General features: G+C 37.7%; 1 protein-coding gene across 2 annotated transcripts in view; it reads left to right on the forward strand.

The window, feature by feature from the left end:
* Positions 1–17,026: 17,026 nt before the first annotated feature.
* Positions 17,027–25,818, forward strand: part of SHTN1 (shootin 1) — a 101,586-nt gene continuing 92,794 nt past the window's right edge. The window contains exon 1 of one of the 2 annotated variants that reach the window (XM_059900259.1): positions 17,027–17,440. In XM_059900259.1, the coding sequence (XP_059756242.1) occupies positions 17,383–17,440 (58 nt within the window). In that variant the 5' untranslated portion in view covers positions 17,027–17,382. The remainder of the gene's footprint in view (positions 17,441–25,818) is intronic. The other variant, XM_059900257.1, reaches the window with a different exon arrangement.

Consider the following 25,818-nt stretch of genomic DNA (forward strand, 5'->3'; position numbering starts at 1 on the left):
ATGATTAGTTTATATGTTTATGTGTCTCCTGAATCTCTTTTAGACTATAGGTTCTCTCTGTATCTTTTTTTTTTTTTAAAGACTTATTTTTTTAGAGCAGTTTTAGGTTCACAGCAAAATTGAGAAGATACAGAAAGTTCCCATATACCCTGTGACCCCACACATGAATAGCCTCCCCCATTATCAACATCTCCCACCAGAGTGGTACATTTGTTATACCCAAAGTCCATAGTTAACATGACATTTTGATCTTGGTGTTGTACATTCTGTGGGTTTGGACAAATGTATAATGACATGTATCCATCATTATGGTATCACACAGACACAGACATTGTCCTCAAAATCCTCTGTGGTCCACTTATTCATTCCTTCCCCCCAACCCTTGATAACCACTGATCTCTTTACTGTCTCCATAGGTTTGCCTTTTCCAGAACTTCATACACTGTATGGTCTTTTCAGATTGCCTTCTTTCACTGAGTAGTATGCATTTAAGTTTCTTCCATGTCTCTTCATGGCTTGATAGCTCATTTCTTTTGAGTGCTGAATAATATTCCATTGTCTGGATATACCTCATTTATTTGTCTGTTCACCTACTGAAGGACATCTTGGTTGCTTCCAACTTTTGGCAATTATGAATAAAGCTGCTGTAAGCATCTGTGTGCAGGTTTTTGTGTGGATATAAGTTTTTACTCCTTTGGGTAAGTACCCAGGAGCATGATTGCTGGATCTTATGGTAAGAGTATGTTTAGTTTTGTAAGAAAGCACCAAATTGTCTTCCAAAGCAGCTGTACCATTTTGCATTCCCACCAGCAATGAATGAGAGTTCCTGTTTCTCCACATCCTCACTAGCACTTGGTGTTGTTAGTGTTCGGGATTTGGGCCATTCTCATAGATGTGTAGAGGTATCTCATTGCTGTTTTAATTTGCATTTCCTTGATTACATATGATTTATGTGATATAGGAGTTTTGTAGATGCTCTTTAACAAGGTGAGAAAGTTTCCACTCTCTTCCTAGTTTGCTGAGAGTTTTTGTCATCTACAGGTATTGGATTTTGTCAAGTGCTTTTCCTGCATCAATTGTTATGATCATACAATTTTTCTTCTTCAGCCCATTGATAGGATGGACCATTACATTGATTGATTTCTTTTTTTTTTGGCCGCGCCATGCGGCTTGCAGGATCTTAGTTCCCCAAGCAGGGATTGAACCTGGGCCCCAGCAGTGAAAGCTCCAAGTCCTAACCACTGGACCGCCAGGGAATTCCCCATTGATTGACTTTTGAATACTGAATCAGCCGTGAACACTTGGAATAAATTCCACTTGGTCATAGTGTATAAACCTTTTTATATATTGCTCGATTCAATTTGCCAGTATTTTATTGAGGATTTTTGCAACTATGTTCATGAGAGATATTGGTTCACAATTTTATTCTTTTGTGTTCTCTATGTCTGGTTTTGGTATCAGGGTAATACTGCCTCACAAAATTAGTTGGGATTGTTTTCTCCTCTTGTACCTTCTGGGAGATATTATATAAGATTTGTGTCAATTCTTCTTTCTGTGTCTGGTAGGATTATCCAGTGAAACTGTCTGGGCCTGGAGATTTCTTTTTCAAAAACTTTTCAACTGCAGATTCAATTTCTTTGATGGTATAGGACTCTTCAGGTTGTCTGTTTCATTGAGATTGAATTTTGGTAGCTTGTGGTATTTGAGGAATTGATCCATTCTCAGTTGTTGAGTTTATGAACATAAAGTTGTTCACAGCATTCCTTTATTGCCTTTTAAAAAACATGTAAAATACACATAGCATAAAATTTACCATTTTAAAGCAGACAATTCAGTGGCATTTAGTGCATTCACGGTATTGTACCTTCATCACCAGTATTTAGTTCCAGAACATTTTCACCATCCCCAAATGAAACCTCACACCCATTATGTGGGCACACCCCATTTCCCCTCCCCTTAAACCCTTGGGAACCATTAATCTGCTTTCTGTCTCTATGAATTTTCCTATTCTAGGTATTTCATATAAATAGAATCATATAATATATAGCCTTTTTATCAGGCTTTATTTGCTCAGCATAATATTTCTGAGGTTCATCTATGTTGTAGCATATATCATACTCCATTCCTTTTTGTGGCTGAATAACATTCCATTGCATGTTTACATCACATTTTATTTATCCATTAATCTGTTGGTGGACATTTGGGTTGTGAATATTGCTGCTGTGAATATTCTGGCACAAGTTTTTGTTTCAACACCTGTTTTCATTTTTCTTATGTGTGTACTTAGAAGTGGAATCACTGGGTCATGTACTAATTCTGTGTTTAACTTTTTGAGGAACTGCCATACTGTATTCCGCAGCATCTGCACTGTTTTTCATTCCTACCACCAATGTGTGAGTGTTCTAACTTCTCCATATCCTTGCCAACATTTGCTATTTTCCATTTTTTAAAAATAAAACCCATCCTAGTGGGTATGAAGTGGCATCTTGTTGTAATTTTAATTTGAATTTCTCTGGTGACTTGTGATGTTGAACCTTTTTTAATATGCTTGTTGGCCATATGTATATCTTCTTTGGAGAAATATTTATTCAAGTGCTTTGCCCATTTTTAAATTGAGCCACTTGTCTTTTTCTTGTTTAGTTGTAAGAGTTTTATATATTTTAGATACTTATCAGATATATGATTTATAAATACTTCCCTCATTCGTGAGTTGTCTTTTCACTCTCTTGATATGTCCTTTGAAACACAGAAGGCTTTAATTTAATGAAGTTCATTTATCCATTTTTTCTTTTGTTGCTTATGCTTTTGGTGTACTATCTAAGAAACCATTTCCAAACCCAGGGTTATGAAGATTATCATTATGCTTTCTTCCAAGAATTTTAGCTTTTACACTTAGATATGTGATTCATTTTGAGTTAATTTTTGTATATGGTATGAGGTAAGGATTCAACTGCATTCTTTTGCATGTGGATATCCAGTTTTCCCAGCACCATTTGTTAAAGAGACTTTTCTTTCCTCATTGAGTGCTCTTGACACCTTGTTGAAAATCAGTTGACTACAGATAGATGGTTTCATTTCTGGGCTCTCATTTCTAGTCCATTGATCTGAATGTCTATCCTTATTTCAGCACCATACTGATTCCTGTTCTGATTACTGATTACTGTATTATTGTAGCTTTACAGGAAGTTAGGAAATTGGGAAATATGAGTCCTCCAACTTTTCCTTTTCATGATTGTTTTGGCTATTCTGGGTCCCTTGCAATTTCATATGAATTTTTGGATGGGCTTATCTATTTCTGCAAAAAAAGGCCATTGGGATTTCAGTAGGGATTGCATGAATATGTAGATATGTGTGAAAAATATTACCATTCTAACAATATTAAATCTTCCAATCCATGGACACAGGAGTGTTTCCATTCATTTAGGTCTTCTTTAATTTTTTTTCTGCAATGTTTTGTTATTTTCAATTTGCAAGTCTTACATTTCCTTGGTTAAATTTATACCTAAGTATTTTATTCTTTTTGATGCTATCGTAAAAGAAATTTTCTTAATTTCCTTTTCCATTGTTTATTGCTAGTGTATAGAAATACAATGGATCTGATTTTGTATTACACAATTTTGCTGAATTTATTAGCTCTAGTATTTTTTTGTGGATTCTTAATGGTTTTATATATATATATATATATATATATATATATATATATATATATATATATAATCATGTCATCTGGGAATAAGTAGTTTTCTTCCTTTCCCACTTGGATGTCTTTTATTTCTTTTTCTTGTATAATCACTCTGGCTAGGACTTTCCAGTGCAATGTTGAATAGAAGTGGTGAAAGCTGTCATCTTTGTCATGTTATGATATAAAGGGGAAAGCTTTCAGTCTTTCACCACTGAGTATGATGTTACTTGTGTTTTTTTCCATAAATGACCTCTAACTTCATGATGAAGTTCCCTTCTATCCCTAGTGTATTGGATTCTTTTAATCATGAAAGGGTATTGGACTTCATAAAATGTTTTTTTCTGTATCTATTGAGATGATTACATGGTTTTCCTCCTTTCATTCTATTAATATGATGCCTTATATTGATTGATTTTCATGTTGAACCACGCTTGCATTCCTGGGATAAATTACATTCCATCACAGTGTGTAACCCTTTTAATATATAGCTGGATTTGGTATTCTAGTATTTTGTGGAGAATTTTTGCTTTTACATTCAGAAAAGATATTGGTCTATAGTTTTCTTTTTTTGGGGGATGTCTTTGTCTGGCTTGGTATCAAAGTAATGCTGGCCTCATAGAATAAGTCAAGACGTGTTCACTGTTCTTCTATTTCTTTTAAGAGTGAGAAAAATTGGTATTATCCATCTTTGAAAGTTTGGCGGAATTTATCAGTGAAGTCATTTATTTGGGCATTTATTTGTTGGGTGATTTGTGATTACTGATTTGAGCTCTTTACTTGATATAGGTTTATTCAGATTTTCTGTTTCTTCTTAAGTTTGTTTTGGTAGTTTGTGTATTGCTAGGAATTTGTCCATTTCATCCTGGTCACCTATTTTTTTTTTTTTTTTTTTGGCATACAGCAGTTCATTGTATAATCCTTTTTATTTTTGAGTTCAGTAATAATGTCTTCACTTTAGTTCTGATTTTAGTAATTGAGTGTTCTCTCCTTCCCATATTCATTCTAGCTAAAATTTGTCAATTTTGTTGATTTAAAAAAATTAACTTTAGGTTTTACTGGTTTTTCCTATTGTTTTTCTAGTTGTCTATTTTATCTCTACTGTAATTTTTACTATTTCCTAACTTTTGCTAGCTTCGGGTTTCATTTGCTTTTCTTTTTCTAGTTCATTAAGATGTACAGTTAGATTACCAGTTTGAGATCTTTCTTCTTTCTTAATGCAGGCATTGACACCTATAAATTTCCCTCTGAGCACTGCTTTTGCTACATCCCATACATTTTGTTATATTGTATTTTCATTTCCTTTCATCTCAAAGATTTTTCCAATTACCCTTGTAATTTCTTCTTTGACTTACTGGTTGTTTAACCCCATATTATATTTTTAGTAGCTCTAGTAATAGCTTCTGTTTCATTCCTGAAATTGGTGACATATCTTTTCTCTATCTTTCTCAGTCTTGCATAGAAGTTTATCAATCTTATTGATTTTTTAAATGAAGCAGCTTTTTGTTTCATTGATATTCTCTCTTGTTTTCCTGTTTTCAATTTTATTTATTTCCTTCCTTCTGCTTGCTTTGGATTTACCTTGCTCTTCTTTTTGTAGTTTCTTGAGATATCTATTTAGATTATTGGTTTGAGAACTTTTTTACTTTTTTTAAAAATGTTTTTTTTTTCATTTTTATTTTTATTAAATTTATTTATTTCACTTATTTATTTTTGGCTGCGTTGGGTCTTCGTTGCTGTGCGTGGGCTTTCTCTAGTTGCTGCGAGCAGGGGCTACTCTCCATTGCGATGCGTGGGCTTCTCATTGCGGTGACTTCTCTTGTTGAGGAGCACGGGCCCTAGGCGCATGTGCTTCAGTAGTTGTGGCACACGGGCTCAGTAGTTGTGGCCCGCGGGCTCTAGAGTGCAGGCTCAGTAGCTGTGGCGCACGGGCTTTGTTGCTCCATGGCATATGGGATCTTCCTGGACCAGGGCTCGAACCCGTGTCCCCTGCATTGGCAAGCAGATTCTTAACCACCACGCCACCAGGGAAGCCCGAGAACGTTTTTTCTAATGTTAGCATTTAGCAGTATAAATGTCACTCTCAGTACTACCTTACCTGTCCCACATATTTTGATAAGTTGTATTTTTATACAGAAAAAAATTTAAGATACCTATTACATCATAGAATTTTCAGTACCTAGGCTAATAGCCCCTAGTATCCTCAACTGTGGCCCCTCTCCTTTATAACTCTCTTAAATCATGGTACCTAGAACATGGAATTCTGGATTAGTCTGGCCATTGAATAATAGAACAGGAATGCCTGTTCATTCCTTTTTTGTTCATTAATCTATTCATTCATTCATTCAACAAATATTTACTGAATTCCTATACCAGGCATTGTGCTGGTTAGGAATACAGAGATGATTAAGATGGGCATATTCCCTCTTCTCATGGCACTGTCTGGCAGGGAAGAGAAATATTTAAACAAATAATTTCAAGGGTGACCACTATCTCCTATGTTACAGAAAATCCACTGCCATTAACAAAAGCTAGGTTAAAATGCCATTAGTTTTTGGACTTCCCTGGTGGTACAGTGGTTAAGACTCTGCACTCCACTGCAGAGGGTGCGGGTTTGATCCCTGGTCAGGGGAACTAAGATCCCGCATGCTGCACGGCCAAAAAAAAAAAAAGCCATTAGTTTTTGTTTTTTTTTTTTCAACAAGTTCTGCCATTTTTTTTACCCTATTTTTAAAATCTCTGCTTGTCTTTAAACTAGGATGATCCAAAACTGGTCTGTACCCTACAGGCTGTACCAGTTGCTTAAAGCTGACTTCTTTCTGATTGGTTAGGGCTTGGTTAAATATTTTGAATATCCTCCCTGGCCTAACTATGACTGCAAATATCTCTGTCTGCCCCTTTCCATCGACCATTCTTTTAGAATACAATCTGAGCCCGTAACAGAGTAGCACCTTAGATTTGGGTAGACTGATCAACTTTTTAAGAGTTATCTGTCAGTTAAGCCTTTTGATCCTCACCAAAATGCTGTGCAGTTACAACCCCAACTGACAGATGAGGAAGCAGAGATTCAGAGAGGCTAAGTGACTCTCCCAGTTGGGGAAATTAAAAAAAAAAAAGTATACAAGTTTCTGCACTCCCACCTAAGGCCTTTACTCTTGCCTCAATCTCACGGCCTTTTCATAACTGACCATTAAATATGTTTTAAAGAGGGCAAAGTCCAGTTGTATAGGAGATCTGCCTGTCTGAAGCATGATTGTTAGTGGTGATGGTTGGGTATTACCTGGCATGCATGTGTTAGGTTTACAGTAAAGAATGCCTACATTTTATTAACTGTCCTCTTAGATATATTAGTGACTGTCACACCTGAATTACAACAAAGAAGCACTAGAGAAAATTCAATGTGGGCGGCAAAATTCTTTGAAGAATAACTAGTTATAATTGGGGAGTCTGAACACATTTCAGAGTTGCACGTTTAATATGCAGTATGGTTAATTGCACTGTAATTACAGTATTTTAGAATGGCATGCTAAGTGTTTAATCCTTTTCAGGTTTGCCCTCCAATCAGTGGTCTGCCTTCATTTTCCAGATTGATGAAATCTGCCTCAGAGAAGGGGGTAGGTAACAAGATTGTGCCGATGTGTCTAATCAACTGGGAAAGTTGTAAAATGAATCTTTCCTATCTGGAACTTATATTTAATCATAGTTATGTTCTCTTTATGAATGAGTGTTGATTAGTTAGTTGTAAGAATATGAAAACAATAAGAGCTTTTTTACCCAGATAAGTTATGCTAGAGTCATTATTTGGGTCTGATTGAGTTGATGGGGATATTTACATTACCTCAGCACATAGCTCCACTTAATCTTATTCATAATGTTAATTATATACTCCGAGAGTTACTGTCATGCACTTGTTTGTGGTGTTTACTATTAGGATTTGTTTGTACATGTGGTGATTGTATGGTTCCCCTCTCTTCCACTGGACTATGCCCCTTTCATAGTTGCAAACGGCATTTCCACTAAGAGAAACCTGATCTTCAGGAGTTTTTCACACTGATTTGATGACAGCTAATTCAAGGAAGGCAACTCAATTCTGTTTCAGAGAGTTGGTTAACACTATACCATTGAACTGACTTTTAGTCATTTTCTTTTTATTAATTAATTAATTAATTAATTAATGGCTGTGTTGGGTCTTTGTTGCTGCACGTGGGCTTTCTCTAGTTGCTCGAGTGGGGGGCTACTCTTCGTTGCGGTGCACAGGCTTCTCATTGCGGTGGCTTCTCTTTGTTGCAGAGCATGGGCTCCAGACACACGGGCTTCAGTAGTTGTGGCACATGGGCTCAGTAGTTGTGGCTCGCGGGCTCTAGAGCGCAGGCTCAGTAGTTGTGGTGCACGGGCTTAGTTGCTCTGTGGCATGTGGGATCTTCCCAGACCAGGGCTCGAACCTGTGTACCCTGCATTGGCAGGCGGATTCTTAACAACTGTGCCACCAGGGAAGTCCCTTTAGTCGTTTTTTTTACCTTTATGTATTTGCATATGCTTTTTCAGTGTCTGGAGTTTCTTTCGTTGTATATTCCCTGCAAACTGCAGTTCATCTTTCAAGATCTGCCTTGAAATTCCTTTCCTCAAGAAAGCATGCCTTAATTCTACCAAAGAGAGTGAATCATTGCCTCCTTTATCTCGATTACTGTCTCTGAACATTAATACCATCACAGACCCATCATATGGTACAGGTTTCCCCCTGAGTATTCGAAAGCAGAACATTCCTATGAAACCTTTCCTAAGCTGAAATGGTGGAAGGTAAAAAAGCAGTTACCTTAGGACACATCTTGCTAACGTATGCACAAAATTTATCAAGATAAAGCACAGTTGCTCACAGACAGAGTTCAAAGCTATGGCAACTCGAGGCTAAGATGCTGAGTATAGTTCCCAGGGAAGGAGCTTGACAGTGCCACTTTGCAGCAGCCTGGGGCTTGCTGCAAAACAAACATTGAACACTATTTTTGCCTTTTGCCCCTTCTTAAAAGTGAAACCAGGTCCTAATGTAGGTCTTCTGTAAAAGTGAAGTGTTGTAAAATGAACTTTCGAAAAGTAGTGGATACCTGTATTGCAGCTATCTTTTGATGTGTTTGCTTTAATTAACAGATTGGTGTGTCTGAGAGTGAGGGCCATAGTGTATTCACTTCTCTTATTACCCAGGTCTAACAGTGTCTGCTACATGGCTGGTGTTTAATAATTTCTCAGTGTTGAATGACGTAGATTATTCTTTTTAAAATCTTTTTTTTCATATTTAAAGACTGTTTTTTAGAACAGTTTTAGGTTCACAGCAAAATTGAAAGGAAGGTACAGAGGTTTCTCATGTACCTTCTGTCCCAACATACGCATAGCCTCCCCCATTATTAACATCTCACACCAAAGTGGAATATTTATTACAACTGATGAATGTTTGCTGACACATTGGAATCACCCAAAGTCCATAGTTTACATTATGGTTTACTCTTGGTGTTGTACATTATATGGGTTTGGACAAAAGTATAATGACATGTATCCATCATTCTAGTATCATACAGTATCATTCACTGCCCTAGATTTTTAAAAAGTGAGATATAATTGACATATATATTAGTTTTAGGTGTACAACATAATGATTCAATATTTGTATGTATTGCAAAATGATCAACACAATGTCTAGTTAACATCCATTACCATACATAGTTGCAGAATTTTATTTTTTAAATAATTTTTTGAGATACTTACATAGCATAAAATCACTCTTTTAAAGTGTACAATTTTAAAGTGGTTTCTAATATATTCAAAAAGTTGTGGAAATGTCATTCCTATCTAATTTCAGAGCACTTTCATCACTACAAAAAGAAACCTCATCATACCATTCCTCATTCCCTCCTACCTCCAGCCCTTGGCAACCACTAATCTAATTTTGGTCTCTGATTTGCCATTAGTAGACATTTTATATAAATGGAATCATACAATGTGTGTCTTCTTAGCATAATGTTTTCAAGGTTATCCATGTTATAGCATGTATCAGTACTTCATTCCTGTCCAAATACCATTCAGTCATATGGACATATATTTTGTTTATCCATTTAGACATTTGGGTTGCTTTTACTTTTTGACTGTTATGAATAATGCTGCTACTAACATTCATATACAAGTTTTTGTGTAAACATATGTTTTTAATTGTCCTGGGTATATACATAGAAGTGAAATTTCTGGGTCATATGGTAACTGTTTAACTTTTTGAGGGGCTGCCAAATTGTTTTCCAAAATGGCTACACCATTTTACATTCCCACTGGCAATGTATGAGGGTTCCAATTTCTCCACATATTCCCCAACACTTGTTATTGTCTGTCTTATTGATTACAGCCATCTTAGTGAGCATGAAGTGGTATCTCATCGTGGTTTTGATTTGCATTTACCTAGTGACTAATGATTTTGCACACCTTTTCATGTGCTCATTGGCCATTTTTTTCTTGCCTTTTTTTGATATGACATTCCGACATGTAGTTTTTTGGTATTCTATTTGGCATTCTCTCAGCTTCCTGTTCTGCAGTTTGGTGTTTGTCATTGATTTTGGGAAATTCCCAGTCATTATGACTTCAAATATTTCTTAGATTGTTTTCTGTCTTCTCCTGGTATTTCAATCACATGAATATTAAACCTTTGGTAATTGTCCCACATTTCTTGGATACTGTGTTCCTTTGTTTTCATTTTTTTCCTCTTTGCTTTTCAGTTTGGGAAGTTTCTGTTAACATATCTTCAAGCTCATTGGTTCTTTCCTCATTTGTGTCCAGTTTGTTCATCAAAGGCATTCTTCATTTCTCCCTTTTTAAAAAAATATTTATTTATTTATTTGGTTGCCCTGCATCTTAGTTGTGGCAGGCGGGCTCCTTAGTTGTGGCATGCAAACTCTTAATTGCAGCATGCATGTGGGACCTAGTTCCCTGACCAGGAATCGAACCCGGGCCCCTTGCATTGGGAGTGTGGAGTTGTAACCACTGCGCCACCAGGGAAGTCCCCATTCTTTATTTCTGTTAAAATATTTTTTATTTCTAGCACTTCTTTTGGAATCTTTCTTAGAGTTTCTGTTTCTGTGCTTACGTTACTCATCTGTTCTTGCACATTGTCCGCTTTTTTCCTTAGATCCCTTAGCATATTATTCATAGTTATTTTAGGTCTGAAATTTTTAAAACTTTGCCATATCCAACTCCAGTTCTGATGATTACTCTGTCTCTTTAAGCTGTGTTTTTTTATCTTTCAGGATGCCTTGTAATTTTTTGTTTAAACCTGTACATGATGTACTGGGTAAAGAGAACTGAAGTAAATAGGCCTCTACTGTGAAGTTTTATGTTTATTTGGCTAGGAATTAGCCTGTGTTTACTGTTTGCTGTAGCCGTAGGTGTCAGAGGCTAAATTTTCCTCTGGTGACCTTGTTTTTGTCTCTTCTGTGTCTTTGGGTTTCTATAAAGACTTCTTCTTTAAATAAGGTCTGAGACATGCAGTTCTTTCCATTGTAATCCCCTGTTATTATATAGGAGTCCTATAGATGTAGTGGTAAAGTTTAAGGGGAAGGGATGCATTCTATAGACCTATGATTGGACCTCAGTCTTTTAGCGAACCTGTACCCCTGGGGTGTAACCTTACAAATTATTTCTCAGTTTACTCCCTCTGGTGAGATGAGAAGACTGGAGTTGGTTATTTCCCTTATGCCACATGAAGGGGCTGGTGTTGGGTGTTTTTCTTTCCCTATGTGGGAGACTGGACCAGGCCTCAATTGGGTATTTCCGTTCTCTTGGTTGTTAGGCTTTGGTAAAATCTCAGTAAAATAGTTTCTCTTGAAGACAGGCCTTTTTAAGGATAACAGTATTCTCTGGGTATATTTCAAAATGGCTACCATTGTGGTTGGAAAAGATACTTGATATGATTTCAATCTTCTTAAATTTGTTAAAACGTTTTGTGGCTAAAAACATGATATATCCTGGAGACACTTGGTCATGTTGTGTAATCCCCGTAATGTTCTGTTGGATTAGCTGCTAATATTTAGTTGTGGACTTTTATATCTATTCACAAGGGTTATTGGTCTATAATTTTCTTTTCTTGTGATGTCTTTATCTGGCTTTGATATCATAGTAATGCTGACTTCATAGAATGAGTTCAGAAGTTTTCCCTTGTTTTCTATTTTTTGAAAGAGTTTAGAAGAATTGGTGTTAATTGTTCTTTAAATATTTGGTAGAATTCACCAGTGAAGGCATCTGGTCCTGGACTTTTCTTCGTTGGAAGGTTTTTGATCACTGATTCAGTCTCTTGTTATGAGTCTATTGAGATTTTCTATTTCTTCTTCAGTCTACATCATTTGTGTGTTTCTAGAAATTGGTCCATTTCATCTATGTTTTCTAATTTATTGGTGTATAATTATTCATATTATTTTCTTATAATCCTTTTTATTTTTGTAATGTTGGTAATAATGTCTCTACTTTCATTTCTGATTTTATTTTCATCATCTCTCTTTATTAGTTTAGCTAAAGATTTGTCAATTTTGTTGATATTTTCAAAGAAATAACTTGATTTCATTGATTCTATTGTCTTTCTATTGTGTGTTATTGTACTTATCTCCATTCTAATTTTCATTATTTCTTTCCTTCTGCTAACTTTGGGTTTATTTTACTCTTCTTTTCCTATTTTCTCAAGGTGTAAAGTTAGCCCTTTGCAGCTTATAAATTTCCCTGTGAGCACTGCCTTCACTGCACCCCATAAGTTTTGGGGTGTTATATTTTTGTTTTTAATCCTCTCTGTGTTCTGATTTCCCTTGTGATTTCTTCTTTGAACCTTTGGTTATTGAAGAGGGTGTTGTTTAATATCTATATATTTGTGAATTTTCCAGTTTTCCTTCTATTACTGATTTCTAATATCATTCCATTATGGTTGAAGAAGATACTTTGTATGATTTGTATGATTTTATGATTTTAATCTTTTAAAGTTTATTGAGACTAAATTCTTGGCTTAACATAATACCTATCCTGGAGAATATTCCACGTGCACTTGAGAAGAATGTGAATTGTGCTCTATAGTTTGGAGTGTTCTATACATGTCTGTTATATCTATTTTGTATGTAGTGTTGTTTAAGCCTTCTCTATCCTTGTTAATCTTCTATCAAAATTTTGTATCCATTATTGAAAGTGAGGTATTGTAGTCTCCAAGTATTATTGTTGAACTGTCTATTTCTCCCTTCAATTCTGTCAATGTTTCCTTCATATATTTTGGAAGTTGTTTGTTTGCTGTATATGTGTTTATAATTGTTATATATTCTTGATGAACTGACACTTTTGTGAATATATAATGTCCTCCTTTGTCTCTTGTAACAGTTTTTGACTTAAGGTCTGTTTGTCTGATATTAGTATAACCACCCCAGTTCTCTTTTGGTTACTATTTACATGGAATATTTTTTCATTGTTTTATTACTTTCACCTATTTGTGTCTTTTTATATTGTTGAGTGTTGAATTTTGTTGTAATCCTTTAATGATTACAACATTAAATAAGAAGTCTGCCATCACTTTTATTGTTGTTCTACTGTATGCAATATGCATTTTTCTTTGGCTGCTTTTAAGACCTGATTGTTATATTTAGTTTTTAACAGTTTGACTATGATATGCCTAGGAGTGGTCCTTGTATTTCTGCTGCACTATTTATAAAGAGACAAATACTAGTAACAACTCAAATGTCTAAGAATTTGAGAATTGCTAAATATTCATTGATATAATGGAGCGGCATTGAGTAAATATGTAGATTATATTGGTACAAGATAAAGTATATATGAAATAATGTTTAGTAAAAAGTAGAATGTATATATATACAAAGATTTGAAAAAGGAAAAATGTTTATACAAGAAACATAAATTTAATAGTTATATAAGTAGTTTTTTAAGGTAAAAGTTTTCTTCCTCTGAAAACCTATTTTTTATAACAGATTTTTGAGATATAGTTCACATATCACAAAATTTTCCCATGCAAAGTATACACTTAAAGTGTACAATCTAATGGTTTTAAATATGTTCATGGAGTTGTTCAACTGTCACCACAAACAATTTTAGAAAAAGTTTACCACCCCAGCAAGAAACCCCATACCTTCTAGCAGCCACTTACCATTCCCCCAACACCCACAGTCCTAGACAACCACTGATTAACTTTCTCTCTCTGTGGATTTGCCTGTTCTGGACATTCTATATAAATGGAGTCATACAGTGTCTGGTGTTTTCTGACTGGCTTTTTCACTTAGCATAATGTTTTCAAAGTTTATCCATGGTGTAGCATGTATCAAAACTTTCTTTTTTATTGTTAAGTAATGTTCCAATGTTATCATTTTTATATCATAATTAATATTATAGTAAAGCCTTTTAGGGTAGATTCCCTAATATGGAATTAGTGGATCAGAGGAAATGAACCTTCATTTCCTATTGTATTTCAGTCTTATTTGTCTATATACCTCAAAAGACTACATCAATAATGTGATTTTACATTAAATTCCTGGAAACACAAACAAACATTAAAGAGAAAATCCTTTGATCACTGCTCTCTCCCACTCCACTCCTCACCCCTTGGGCCTCTTCCTCTACTTTCTACCCTTAGAAGCAGCCATTATCCTGAGTTTGGTACATATCCTTTCAACTCATTTTTAAAAAGTCTCTCCTTCCCCTGTCTCTGTCCGTATATGCATATGTATAGACACATTTTAAAGGTTTTAAATTACATGTTATATGGAGGTTAATGAATCCATTGTGATGCCTGCAACATAAATCCCTATGTGCATTATTAAATAGAACAAAAACTAATTATTATCACTTGTATCCTTCCCATTAATATTCATATCATATAAATAAACCATGGTGTAATGGGAGATGTGAATCCCTATAATTGACTCTAATAGCCATCCTAATAATTCATCCCATGCCCTCAAGATAACACCATACTGTATTTCAGGAGGCTATTTTAATTTCAAGGAAGGTAAACAGGATTAATTTCAAGGGGCTGCAGATTCCGTGTGGGACCAAAGCACTCAATTTGATTATAGATTTGATAATTGATTAACTCATTCTTAAACTCCAAAAGTGGTACCTAAATTACTATATAATGGGAGTAGACAATTAAATCGGCCATTTAAAAAGTGGAACCTTGTGAACTAACCCAAATATTTAACAGGCACTCTGCTGGTATTTGGTTTCATAGGAGAAAATATTTGATTATTTAGTTGTGGAGGAGGACTCTGGCATTATTCAGCAGTCAGAGTGACTGATCAGTTATAACAGGTTTCCTGGCTGCAGTATGAAAGCTAGATGGCCATGATTTGTTACTCAAATGTCTTGATTTTTTTTTTTCTGGAAATGATTTCTCTTTATACAAAATACCTGGTGGCAGCACATATCATTCATATTTTCATGTAGTTGAGTCTGAATTTCTCATGTTTCCTGGGCCGCCTTTAAACTCTGAGGATTAAGATACCATCTCAGGTAATCTTAAGGCAAAGGCCATTTGGTTATTTTTCTTGGCAGCTGGATCTCCAACTGTCTTAAACTATCGTAAGAAAAACTAGGGAAAGGACTGAATAATAAGACCCCAGGGCTTCCCTGGTGGCGTAGTGGTTAAGAATCCTCCTGCCAGTGCAGGGGACACTGGTTCAATCCTTGGTCCGGGAAGATCCCACATGCCGTGGAGCAACTAAGCCCGTGCGCCACAACTACTGAGCCTGTGCTCTAGAGCCTGCGAGCCACAACTACTGAGCCTGCGTGCCACTACTAATGAAGCCCTCGCACCTAGAGTCCCTGCTCTGCAACAAGAGAAGCCATGGCAAGAGAAGCCTGCGCACCTCAACGAAGAGTAGCCCCTGCTCGCCGCTACTAGAGAAAGCCCGCGCGCAGCAATGAAGACCCAACGCAGCCAGATATAAATAAATAAATTTATAAAAAATAAAAATAAAAAAATAAGACCCCATACCAAAATTATTTTTAAAGTTTCAAAATTTTAATTCACTCTATTTAAAAACACTATGCTGCCTTTTTAGATCACTCTACCACTGAATCACTCATGCTAAAATATTATATTGCCTTTTTAGAAGATGAGAAAGCAGTGCTACCATTTTTTTTCGGTTTGTTTTGAATTAGAATTTAGTAGGAATATCAGACAGATACTAGTTGCAGCACTTACCTATATTCTAGCTCCTCTTCCCCATTCATCATGGAGACCTACTCAGTAAATGGAGTTGGGCATTTACATAAAATAGCAAGTGAGGAATGAGCAGAAGCACTGTGCTCGTGTAGAACCCACGCTAAGACCTTTGAGGCAGTGAGAAAAAACAAGATGTGCAGTAAGCCTAATTCAGTTTGGATTTATTTTGTATGCTTAATGATTAGTGTAAAAGAACTGTGCCCATTTTAGCTTATAATTAGCATCCACAACCCCTTTTTCACAGAGCTGTAACCTTAAATTTTTTTTAAAAAAGAACATCTATTATATGTCAGATTCTGGATATGGTGTTTTGTGTATCTTTCTCTCCTTGTTCAACACTTAACAGCTTTTCCGGGAGAGTAGGTATTAGTATTATTCCCATTTTTTAGATGAAGTTCAAAGAGGTCAGGAGACTTGACCAAAGACTGGCAACTGGGGGTTGGGGAGAGCCATTTTGAAATCTGGAAGGTCTGCCGCCCCTCTTCTTGTCAGGCTGTAACCCAGAGCTGGGTTTAAACAGCCTAGAAGGCAGTGAAGCGGGACAAATGCTGGGCTTCACTTCACCAGGCTCTGCTGCCAGGGAGATGTGTGACCTTAGGTATTTGGACTGCAGTGTCCTCTACCCTGAAGAGGTCATCTTTCCACCGCAAACCAGATGATCCGTGAGGCCTGGCGATCCACGTGCTGCAGGGCCCAGTTTCGACCGTTTCTCAAACCGGTGTTGCTGGAGGAAGCCAGCTGACTACCACGCCCTCCTTGGAACTTACCAGGCCGGCCTGTTTCAGTATCTGTATGCTTATCAAGGTGCAAAACATATTAACACAGAGCCTGGCCTTGCTTGCACCTAGGTTTCCCCACACCGCCCCCGGAGTCCACTGTACGAGAATTGGGGAAGAATCCTGGGTGCTTATTGCTAATTACATCTCGCTTGTGGAGAGAGGCTCTTGACAGCGTTCAAAGTGGGGTTCTCGTAGACGCTGCAGACCCAGGGCAGGTTTTCTCCGGAACGCGCGTCCGGGCGTCCGCGGCGGGGTGGAGGCGGAGAAGAGGGTGCAGGAGGTAGCCACAGCGAACTCGCGCAGCCCCGCACGCCGCCCTCCCCCTGCGCATCCTGCGGCGCCGGCCTCCGCGGAGGAAGCTGAGGCAGAGCGGCGGCCGCAGGCTAGGCACGGGTTGCGGGCCCAGGTGCCACCGCGGGTGCTTCCGACGTCCCCACCTCCTGCCCCCGGGCTACCGGTCTGTCCCCGCCCCTCCGCCTGCCTGCAGGTGAAGCAGCCAAGGCCGCTGAGTAGGTGCGTGGGGATGATCTCACCCGCGCGCTCCGCGCCAGGAGGAGGAGGAGCGGGAGCAAATCCAACTTCCGGGTAGTGAAGCCGCAAGCCACCGGCATCTTGCTTTTTCTTCCCCCCTCCCCCCACTGTACCCCTCGCCTCTCCCTCCTTTCTTTTTATTCCCGGCCCCACCTGCCAAAATGAACAGCTCGGACGAGGAGAAGCAGCTGCAGCTCATCTCCAGTCTGAAGGAGCAAGGTAGGCGGGCGTGTGGCCGCCAGGTGCGGGCAGCCGCGGCCCATGGGTGGGGACAGCTCCAGGGCGCTGGCTTGGCGGTGGTGGAAGCTGGGCGGGAGGGGTTGCGGCCGTCGTAGTCACCCCCAGTAGCTCCGTCACCCGTGGAGAAGCATTCTTCGCGCCCCGCGCGCTTTGGCGAGCTCGGGGCGGAGGGTAACGTGCTTTGCTTGTGCCTGGGAGCGTCGTGCCCGGCAGGGCGGGGAGCGCTACCCGTTGGTCGCTTTAGCCGGCCATGGGGGTTGAGGGGAAGGGCCAAGGATTTGGCGGGGACAAGGTCCCACGGTACCACCGTATACGTGGGGGAAGCGAGTGGGGCTGATAATTTTGGAGAGGCGGCGGTTTAGGCAGCTCTGCCGGCCTCGCTCCCTGGCCTTGGCCCCCCCCTTGCACGTTGGCGCCTGCGGCGCTGCTTGACAGCCTTTCCGAGCTTTTCATTCTGGTTTGGCCTAGTTCCTCTTTCCTTAGCAGCGAGGATTTGCAGGCCACGGTATGTTTTATCGCTTCCCATTTTTAGCAATTTATTTGTCAGTGAGGCAACATCCTGCCTGTGCGGGGCTTCTTGAATTAGGACTTGGCTCTGGTTCGCAGGAAAGCCATGTACATGCATTTCTACATTGCCTGGTAGCTAGATAAAGAACTGTTTTAATCTCTTAATAAAGGACTGTTTTAGTCAGTGATTTTCATCACTTAACCACACTTCTGAACAAAGCCAAATTAAGATCATATGTGAACCTAACACTTTTTAAATTTAAAATTATTATTACCCTGACCAAAGGTGGCCTGAGAATATGGGTCAAGAAAGAGAGGAACCATGCAGATTTAGGAAGTAAAAATGTGTAGAACATATGTTTTTCTGAATAACTTGCTTACATGGCCGTATAGTGGAAGGGACTCCGCTCTGTGGCTAATCCTGGTGTTTAATCCCAGCTCTTTCACTTCCCTTGACTTAACTCACCAGCTCTGTGAACTTGGAAGAGTCTGCTCCCTTCCGTGGGTCTTATGGTTAATCAAGCCTGACCTGACTCGGCGCAAGAGCTAAAGCAGATGATTTTATGAGGTCTGTCCAGTACTGTGACCTGTTGCTCCTTGAGACCACAAACATACCTTCATAAGGGTATTTTGATCCCTCTGGAGTCCACACTCCTGAGAACAAATCTCAGTGTGACTGTTTAGTAACTGTGTGACCTTGGGGAAATTATCAATATTTAACCTCGAAAATGGACAGAACACATTATTCCTCTGTGCTATCTAGCATCTAGAAAGTGCTGGATAAATATTAATGGCTTTTGCCTTCCCAGTACCGTCAACTCCCATCCTAGGTTAGTCTAAGGTCATAAAGTCACAAGAATCAGTGAATCTAGTGGGTGGGCAACATGCCTTTCTGTGGAATTTCTCAAGTGTTTTAGTGAAGGGCTGGATTTTATTAGTATTTTATTCCTAATAACACTACCCCCCTCACCTAACATAAAGACTCTTAATTCATATTCTAGACTGTTGGAGCTTTCATTATTGGTAATATCTGTCAGTAGATACCAGATCTTTTGATGGATGGTCAGTTTTTAAATAATGTTAAAATTTAAAATTTCACTTCTTTTCATGCTGTATATAATTTCAAGGATAATTTAACAGTGCAGATAATCCACAAGTTATTTATATTTGATTTTGGAACACATCTCTGTCTCTGTGTTGGATGTGAGACTTGAGAAAAACAGACGATTCTTAAGTTTCTGGTTCTCCAGTTATGTTGGAAAACAAACAAATCCATGCATTAGTATTTTTAGAGGATATATTTCCTCAATTTTGGGCATGTTAAAGGCAATAGAACAGTTAGACTTTGAAATTTGTGTTTCTTAAAGAGTATACTTTTTTTTTTTAGGATATTGAGTCTGGTTACACAGGTGTTGGGGTTTTTATCAGCCCATGGTGTAATTTTTATACATTTCAAAATAGGGGCATTTGTCAGTGGATCATAGACTGTGATAGCAAGTGACTTATTTCAAGAGTATTTAATTGCTGTTTAACCTACGGAACTAACTGGGAAGCTAGGGATTTGAAGTGGAAAACCTGGCAACTAGGTGTTTGGGCTTTTACCAATATTATGATCAATTTTGTAAGCCGGTGTGTGTGATTTATTTTTAAAAGTAGACAGTACTTTTTACAGCCTGTTAACATTGTGAATAATTCCACTACTATTTAATGTGAACAAGAAGAACCATTATCAATTAAATACTCTGTTTTTCTTTTTTTAGGCTGAGTAAACCTATTCATTTACTCCTTTGACAAATACCAGGTACCTGTCATAAGTGGGGCCCATGTCCTGGGCACTGGGGGAAGAGATGGTGAACCAGACAGACAAGTTTATTGTCTAGTAGACAGTCATTAATCAAATAATCATACAAATCAGTTTGTACAATTAAAATTTGTTTTTCTAGGATAGATTCTTAGAAATGGAATTGTTGGCTTAGAGGGCATATACATATAAAGTTTTGCTAGGCATTGCAAAAGTGCCCCCCTCCCCAGATGGCTGTATCAGTTCACATTCCCACCAGAAGTGTCCATTTTCCCATGCATTGGTCAACAGTGACCAACAGCAGTCTTTACTAATTTGACAGCCTGACAGGTTGCTTAATTTTTGCCAATCTGATGAACAAAAATGGTACCTTTAAAAAATTTGTTTGACCTGGTTATTAGGTTTGAAATCTTTTTACATGTTTATTGGTCATTTAGGTTTCATCATATCATTTCTTCCCTAGTGTATTTTAAGTCTAAAATTTGAACCCATTCCACAGGAGGGTGTTCAGAAAGAAGGTTGCCATCAACTCTAAATGGCAAAGCTGACAGCAGCCTTCCCTAATGTGAAGTCTTTAGTGGTGTGGTGAATAAGGTTGCTTTTGACAAAAGTTGTGAAATGTAATGACGGAGTCTGTCATAATATGAACAATCTCTAATTTATACTTAACATTCCCTAAGCTCTATGTCTTATAAATCACACCCACTTCTGAATTACTTCAAAACATTGTATGTTCCCTTCTAGTGAATGGTATAATTAGTTATATTATGTCTTTCTAGAAAGTTATATTATGTCCCTTTAAAAAAAATTAGCCAGTGTGCGATTGCTTATGTTCAAGCAGATGTTGAGGTAATGAGGTAATTCTCCTTTTGTCTTTTTTGTGGCTTTATTTTATTGGACTGATTGACATCTTTAATGCACTGAGAAATGGCAACTTGCGATACTATTTCCAATGCATATTTCCTAGCTTACTAAAGTGGACATTTTCCTTACAAAACATAATACAATGTTCAGAATTCTGTTGGGAAATGATAGACTTAGCTCAGCATTTGTTTAAGGTACATGATTTTCTTTGTATTTCATTCAGCCCACATGCATTGAATATTCATAGCCAGGCACTTGTGCTAGGCCTCAGAGATATAGAGATGGAAAAAACCTTGTCCCTGCTGGTGAGGAGTTCCTAGTTTAGAGATGGTGGTAGAGTGTCTAACTGGCCTCATTTGGGTCATGTGTTTAAAGTCCTTTGGCCAGCGAAGGGCAGGGCACCTTGATTGGCAGCCTCCACAAAGACCAATGGATTGGAGTAGTCCAAAAAAGAATGGTGTGCCACTACCAGAGGGGGATGCGGGCTAGGAAGACACAAACAGCAGATGTCCACTAAACTGTCATCATCATAATGCTATGTCATTTGGATCTTGTTGAGGAAGGTTTGAAGAGAATGATTGCCACTTAGCAAAAAGGATGTTCTAATGTAAGACCAAAACAACAACAACAAACAAATAAAAGTTATGGGCTATTCTTGGACTGACACTATTTAAAATGGTAAGATAATTCGTTTTAAAGCAAGGTAACCTTCTTTCATCTTGAGAGTTGGTATCATTTTCTTCAAGATTATTGAGCTAGTGCTTAAGGTACACATGGAAATTAAGTTTATTCTTAGAACAGAGTTAGTAATTAAAAGAGGCTTCCAGTGTTCCCTTGGCTTCCAGGCTAGAAAGTAGCTAGAGCATTATTTTGACAAAAGGGTCTGAAACTGTTGTCTACCACAATGACCCTATTTATCTGGAAAAGCTGAAGCATTGTCAATCTCGGGTCCATACAAAGTCAGTCAGTAGAAAGCCGTTTGGGACTAAATGGTTGCCTTGGTGTCAGGTGCAAACTTGGCTTTACACCACTATTTTCCAAGTGTGGTCCAGGGACCAACTGTATCTGAACAGCCAGGGTACATATGTACTTACTTAGTTACCTCTGAAAAGGCTGGTAAATTTATATTTCTTCATCTGGTTACATTTTTGTAAGATTTATATTTAAAATTTTTTGCTTTTAGAACAAAGTTATTACATGGATTGAGAAAACTGCACAGGATACAAATGAACATCTCAGTTAATTATTTTTAAAAAGCAAGTATGTTTCTAACAACGCTTAAATCAGAACATTTCCAGAAGCCCCTTCATAACCCCTCCAATCACTATCACCTTCCTCTTCCCAAAGATATCCAATGCCACTGAAGATAAGTTTTGCAAGTTTCTGAAATTTACATAAACGGAATCATACAGTGTGTATTATTTGCTTCAGTCCTCTTTCACTCATTATGTGTGTGGGATTTATCAATATTGTTGCATGTAGTTATAGTTCGTTTGTTTGCATTGCTGAGTAGTATTCCACTGTATGAACATACCAAAAAATATTTAAGCTAATATAGTGGAGATCAGGGGTCAGCAGACTTTTTCTGTAGATGGCAGAGATAAGTATTTTAGGCTTTGTGGGCCATATGATTTTTGTAAACCAGAGTATTAAAAATGCATTTTCCTAAAGTTGGTGAGCCACTGCCAGAGAGTCCCCGGTTGGGGTGACCCTCTGTGAGATGGACATTCAGCATGGCCTGAGGAACTACAACTTCTAGTCAGAATTTCACTATCCACCTAACACTGCCATTAGGTAGATCAGCCTTACTTCTGTTTTTTTAAAAAATTAAATTAAAAAATAAACATATGCTCACAGAAGAAAAAAAGCATATGGAATAAAAAGTAAAATTACCTGTTCCTTCTAACTCATTATTTCTCAATCTTTATTTCATTATACTCCCCAAAGGAGTCTTTTTAGACATTTTTTCCCCTAATCACTTCCCCTCTCCATGAAATTTTAATACCGCAGATACACTCTGCATCTTTTTGTGTACTGTGATCCTTTGGAGAGCTACAAGCTGTTGTCATATCTAATATTTTTTTCCTCTTTGAGGGTGACCCATTGATAATGCATGTTCTAACCCCATTTCCATTTCTCAAAGTTATCTACTGTTAACCTTTTGTTGTATTTCCTTCTGGAAATTGTGTTTGTATGTACATATATATTTGTCATTAATATATATTATAGAATTCATACCAGTACATATAGAGTTAAACCTTTAAAAATTGATTGCATAATGTTCCATGTATGGATCTCCCACAGTGTAGTTAATGTCCTCTGGAAAACAAACTTCTGTATTTCTATTTTTTTTTTTTATTAAAAATAATGCTTCTGGCAATAGAGAAGAGTTGGAGACATCAGTATGAACTCATGTTTAGCTTAATATAGATACCGATGGTTACATATAGAAATATTTACAGATGTGTATATATGTATTGGGTTAGTATACAGACATTTATTTCCTTGCTCTTTCAGCTGAGAGCCTAGGTGTACCAGTAGCAGTGGGCACATCTAGCTCCAGAACATGGCTTGTAATACCATTCTCCAGTAAAAGGAACAGGGCTCCTGGGAGAAATGGCTGATTGTAGGGCTGGAGTGACTGGGGCAGGATATACACAAGATGAGCCTGGAGTATCTTGTAGTTACTAGAAAGTAAGGAAGTGCTCAAAAAAATGAGCCCACAATGATGGGGATATGTCAAAGAGATATAAGAACCAACTGAAAGAACTTCCAGTGGCCAAAGATGGAACAATTTGAACAACAAAATACTGGATTATAACCCAAAGTATAAAATAAATATTCATGAGTCCATACTGATATAAATAAATGAGAAGAGACACATCTTCCATGCAGAACAGTTCCAAATAATTTATGTATCCTCCCGCTCCAAGGGCCGTGGAGCATAATGCCCTGCTCTGTAAGTGTGGGGTATGCGTAGTGACTTCCTTCCAAAGGGGGGTAAATAGTAACTTTAAAGTGGAGAAACCTGGCAGACATTACCTCAGTTAGGTCATCTAGGTCAACTTCAATAGTGATTTAAGTCATGTTGATAGTGTGTACCTTTGATGTGAGATGATGAAAATGGCACTTCACCTCTGTGGTCCTCCCCTAAAAACCTATAGCCCCAGTCTCATCATGAGGAAACCATCCCAGGTTGGGGAACATTTTACAAAATATCTGATCAGTGCTCCTCAAAGTTATCAAAAACAAGGAAAGTCTGAGAAACTTGTCACAGCCTAGAGATGTCTAAGGAGACATGACTAAATATAATGTGGTATCTGGATGGGATACTGGAACAAAAATAAAACATTAGATAAAAACTAAGGAAATAAGATAATGTATGGACTTTAGTTTGTAATAATGTGTCAATATTGGTCCATTAATTGAAATAAATGTACCATACTAATGTAAGATGTTAATAATAGGAGAAACTGGGTGTAGGATATATGGGAGTTCTACTATGTGTGTAGTTTTGCTATGAATCTAAAGTTTATAAAACCAAAATTTATTCAAAACAGTAATGCTGCTTACATCCTTTGTACACATATATCTCTGTAAGTGCAGCTGTAGGAAAAATTCTCAGAAGTGTTAGATCCAAAATTGTTAGATCCAAAAAGTATGTATATTTTAAACTTTGTTGTGCTGTAGATTTTATTCTGTAGAGCTGTTAACACAGCCAAGCTTTGCTTTAAAATGTAGAAGGAACACTGCTTTTTTCTCTTCTTCCCATGTTGGTTAAGCATTTTATTTCATTTATTTTTTATTGATGTATCTAAGCATTGTAAACATTAAAACACGAGTTCTGAAATTTTTGTTTGGTGCAGTGAACAGTAATATATTAGGATCCTTTTAGTCACTTGATTCTATCTGAAATCCTGTATGGCACAAATCAGGGTATGATTCTGAGATTGAGATTATATATATATATCTCAATATATATGTATGTATATATACATACACACATGTATATATATATATATATTTGTTTGTTTTAAATACGGCTTTGAGGAGCAGTTTTAGATTACAGAAAAATTGAGCAGAAGGTACAGAGAATTCCCTCATCTCCCCCCACCCCCCTGCCCCCGTTTTCCCTTATTATTATCATCTTGCATTAGTGTGGTACAGGTCTTAGAATTGATGAGCCAATATTGATACACTATTGTTAACTAAAGTCCATAGTTTACATTAGGGTTTATTCTTTGTGTTGTACATTCCATGGGTTTTGACAGATGTATGACATGTACCCATCATTACATTATCAAACAGAATAATTTCACTGCTCCAAAAATTTCCTCTGTTCTACCTGTTCATCCCTCTCACCTTACCCTGGAACTCCTGGCAACTACTGATCTTTTTACTGGCTCCGTAGTTTTGTTTTTTTCCATAATGTTATATAGTTGTAATTGTACAGAGTGTAGCATTTTTAGATTGGCTTCTTGCATGTAGCAATATGCATTTAGGCTTCCTACATGTCTTTTGTGCTTGACAGCTCATTTGTTTCTCTTTATCACTGAATAATACTCCATTGTATAGATGTACCATTGTTAGTTTATCCATTCACTTGTTGGTGCACATCACGGTTGCTTCCAAGTTTTGGCAGTTAGGAATAAAACTGCTATAAACATTCATGTAGTGGTTGGGTATGGGGGAAGGGAATAGTCCTGTGATAGGGTCTTGGTCTTTAAGTGAGCCTGTGCCCCACAGCTGTGACTTTCACGAGTGCTTCTCAGTTCCAGTTTTCCCTGTCCGTGAGACAAGAAGGCTACAAGGTGCTGGAGTTGGTTATTACCTTGCCTTTAATCTGTTAGGCTCTAATAAAATAATTTCTCTTGAGGGAAGATCTTGTTATAAAGAACAGAATGCTCTGGGCATATTTCGTGATGGCTACTTTTCCCCTCCCCTGCCAGAAACAATAGGGAAATTTTCTCAGTATTCACTGTGAGGACCTGGTAGTACTCCTGGAGTTAAAACTCAAAAAAGTGTCGGGGCTTCTTAAGATCGGCCCACGCCTGGAGTTTTTAACTCTCAAACTTGTTGGAACTGAGCCTCTAGCAATTTGTTAATTACAGTTTAGATTTTTTTTCCTATCTTGGCACATGAGGGTGTTTCTGCACCTTGGCTTCTGCTCCAATAAGTTGTGATT

The sequence above is a fragment of the Balaenoptera ricei genome, chromosome 16 (genome assembly GCF_028023285.1).
Source record: "Balaenoptera ricei isolate mBalRic1 chromosome 16, mBalRic1.hap2, whole genome shotgun sequence".
Lineage (NCBI taxonomy): Eukaryota > Metazoa > Chordata > Mammalia > Artiodactyla > Balaenopteridae > Balaenoptera > Balaenoptera ricei.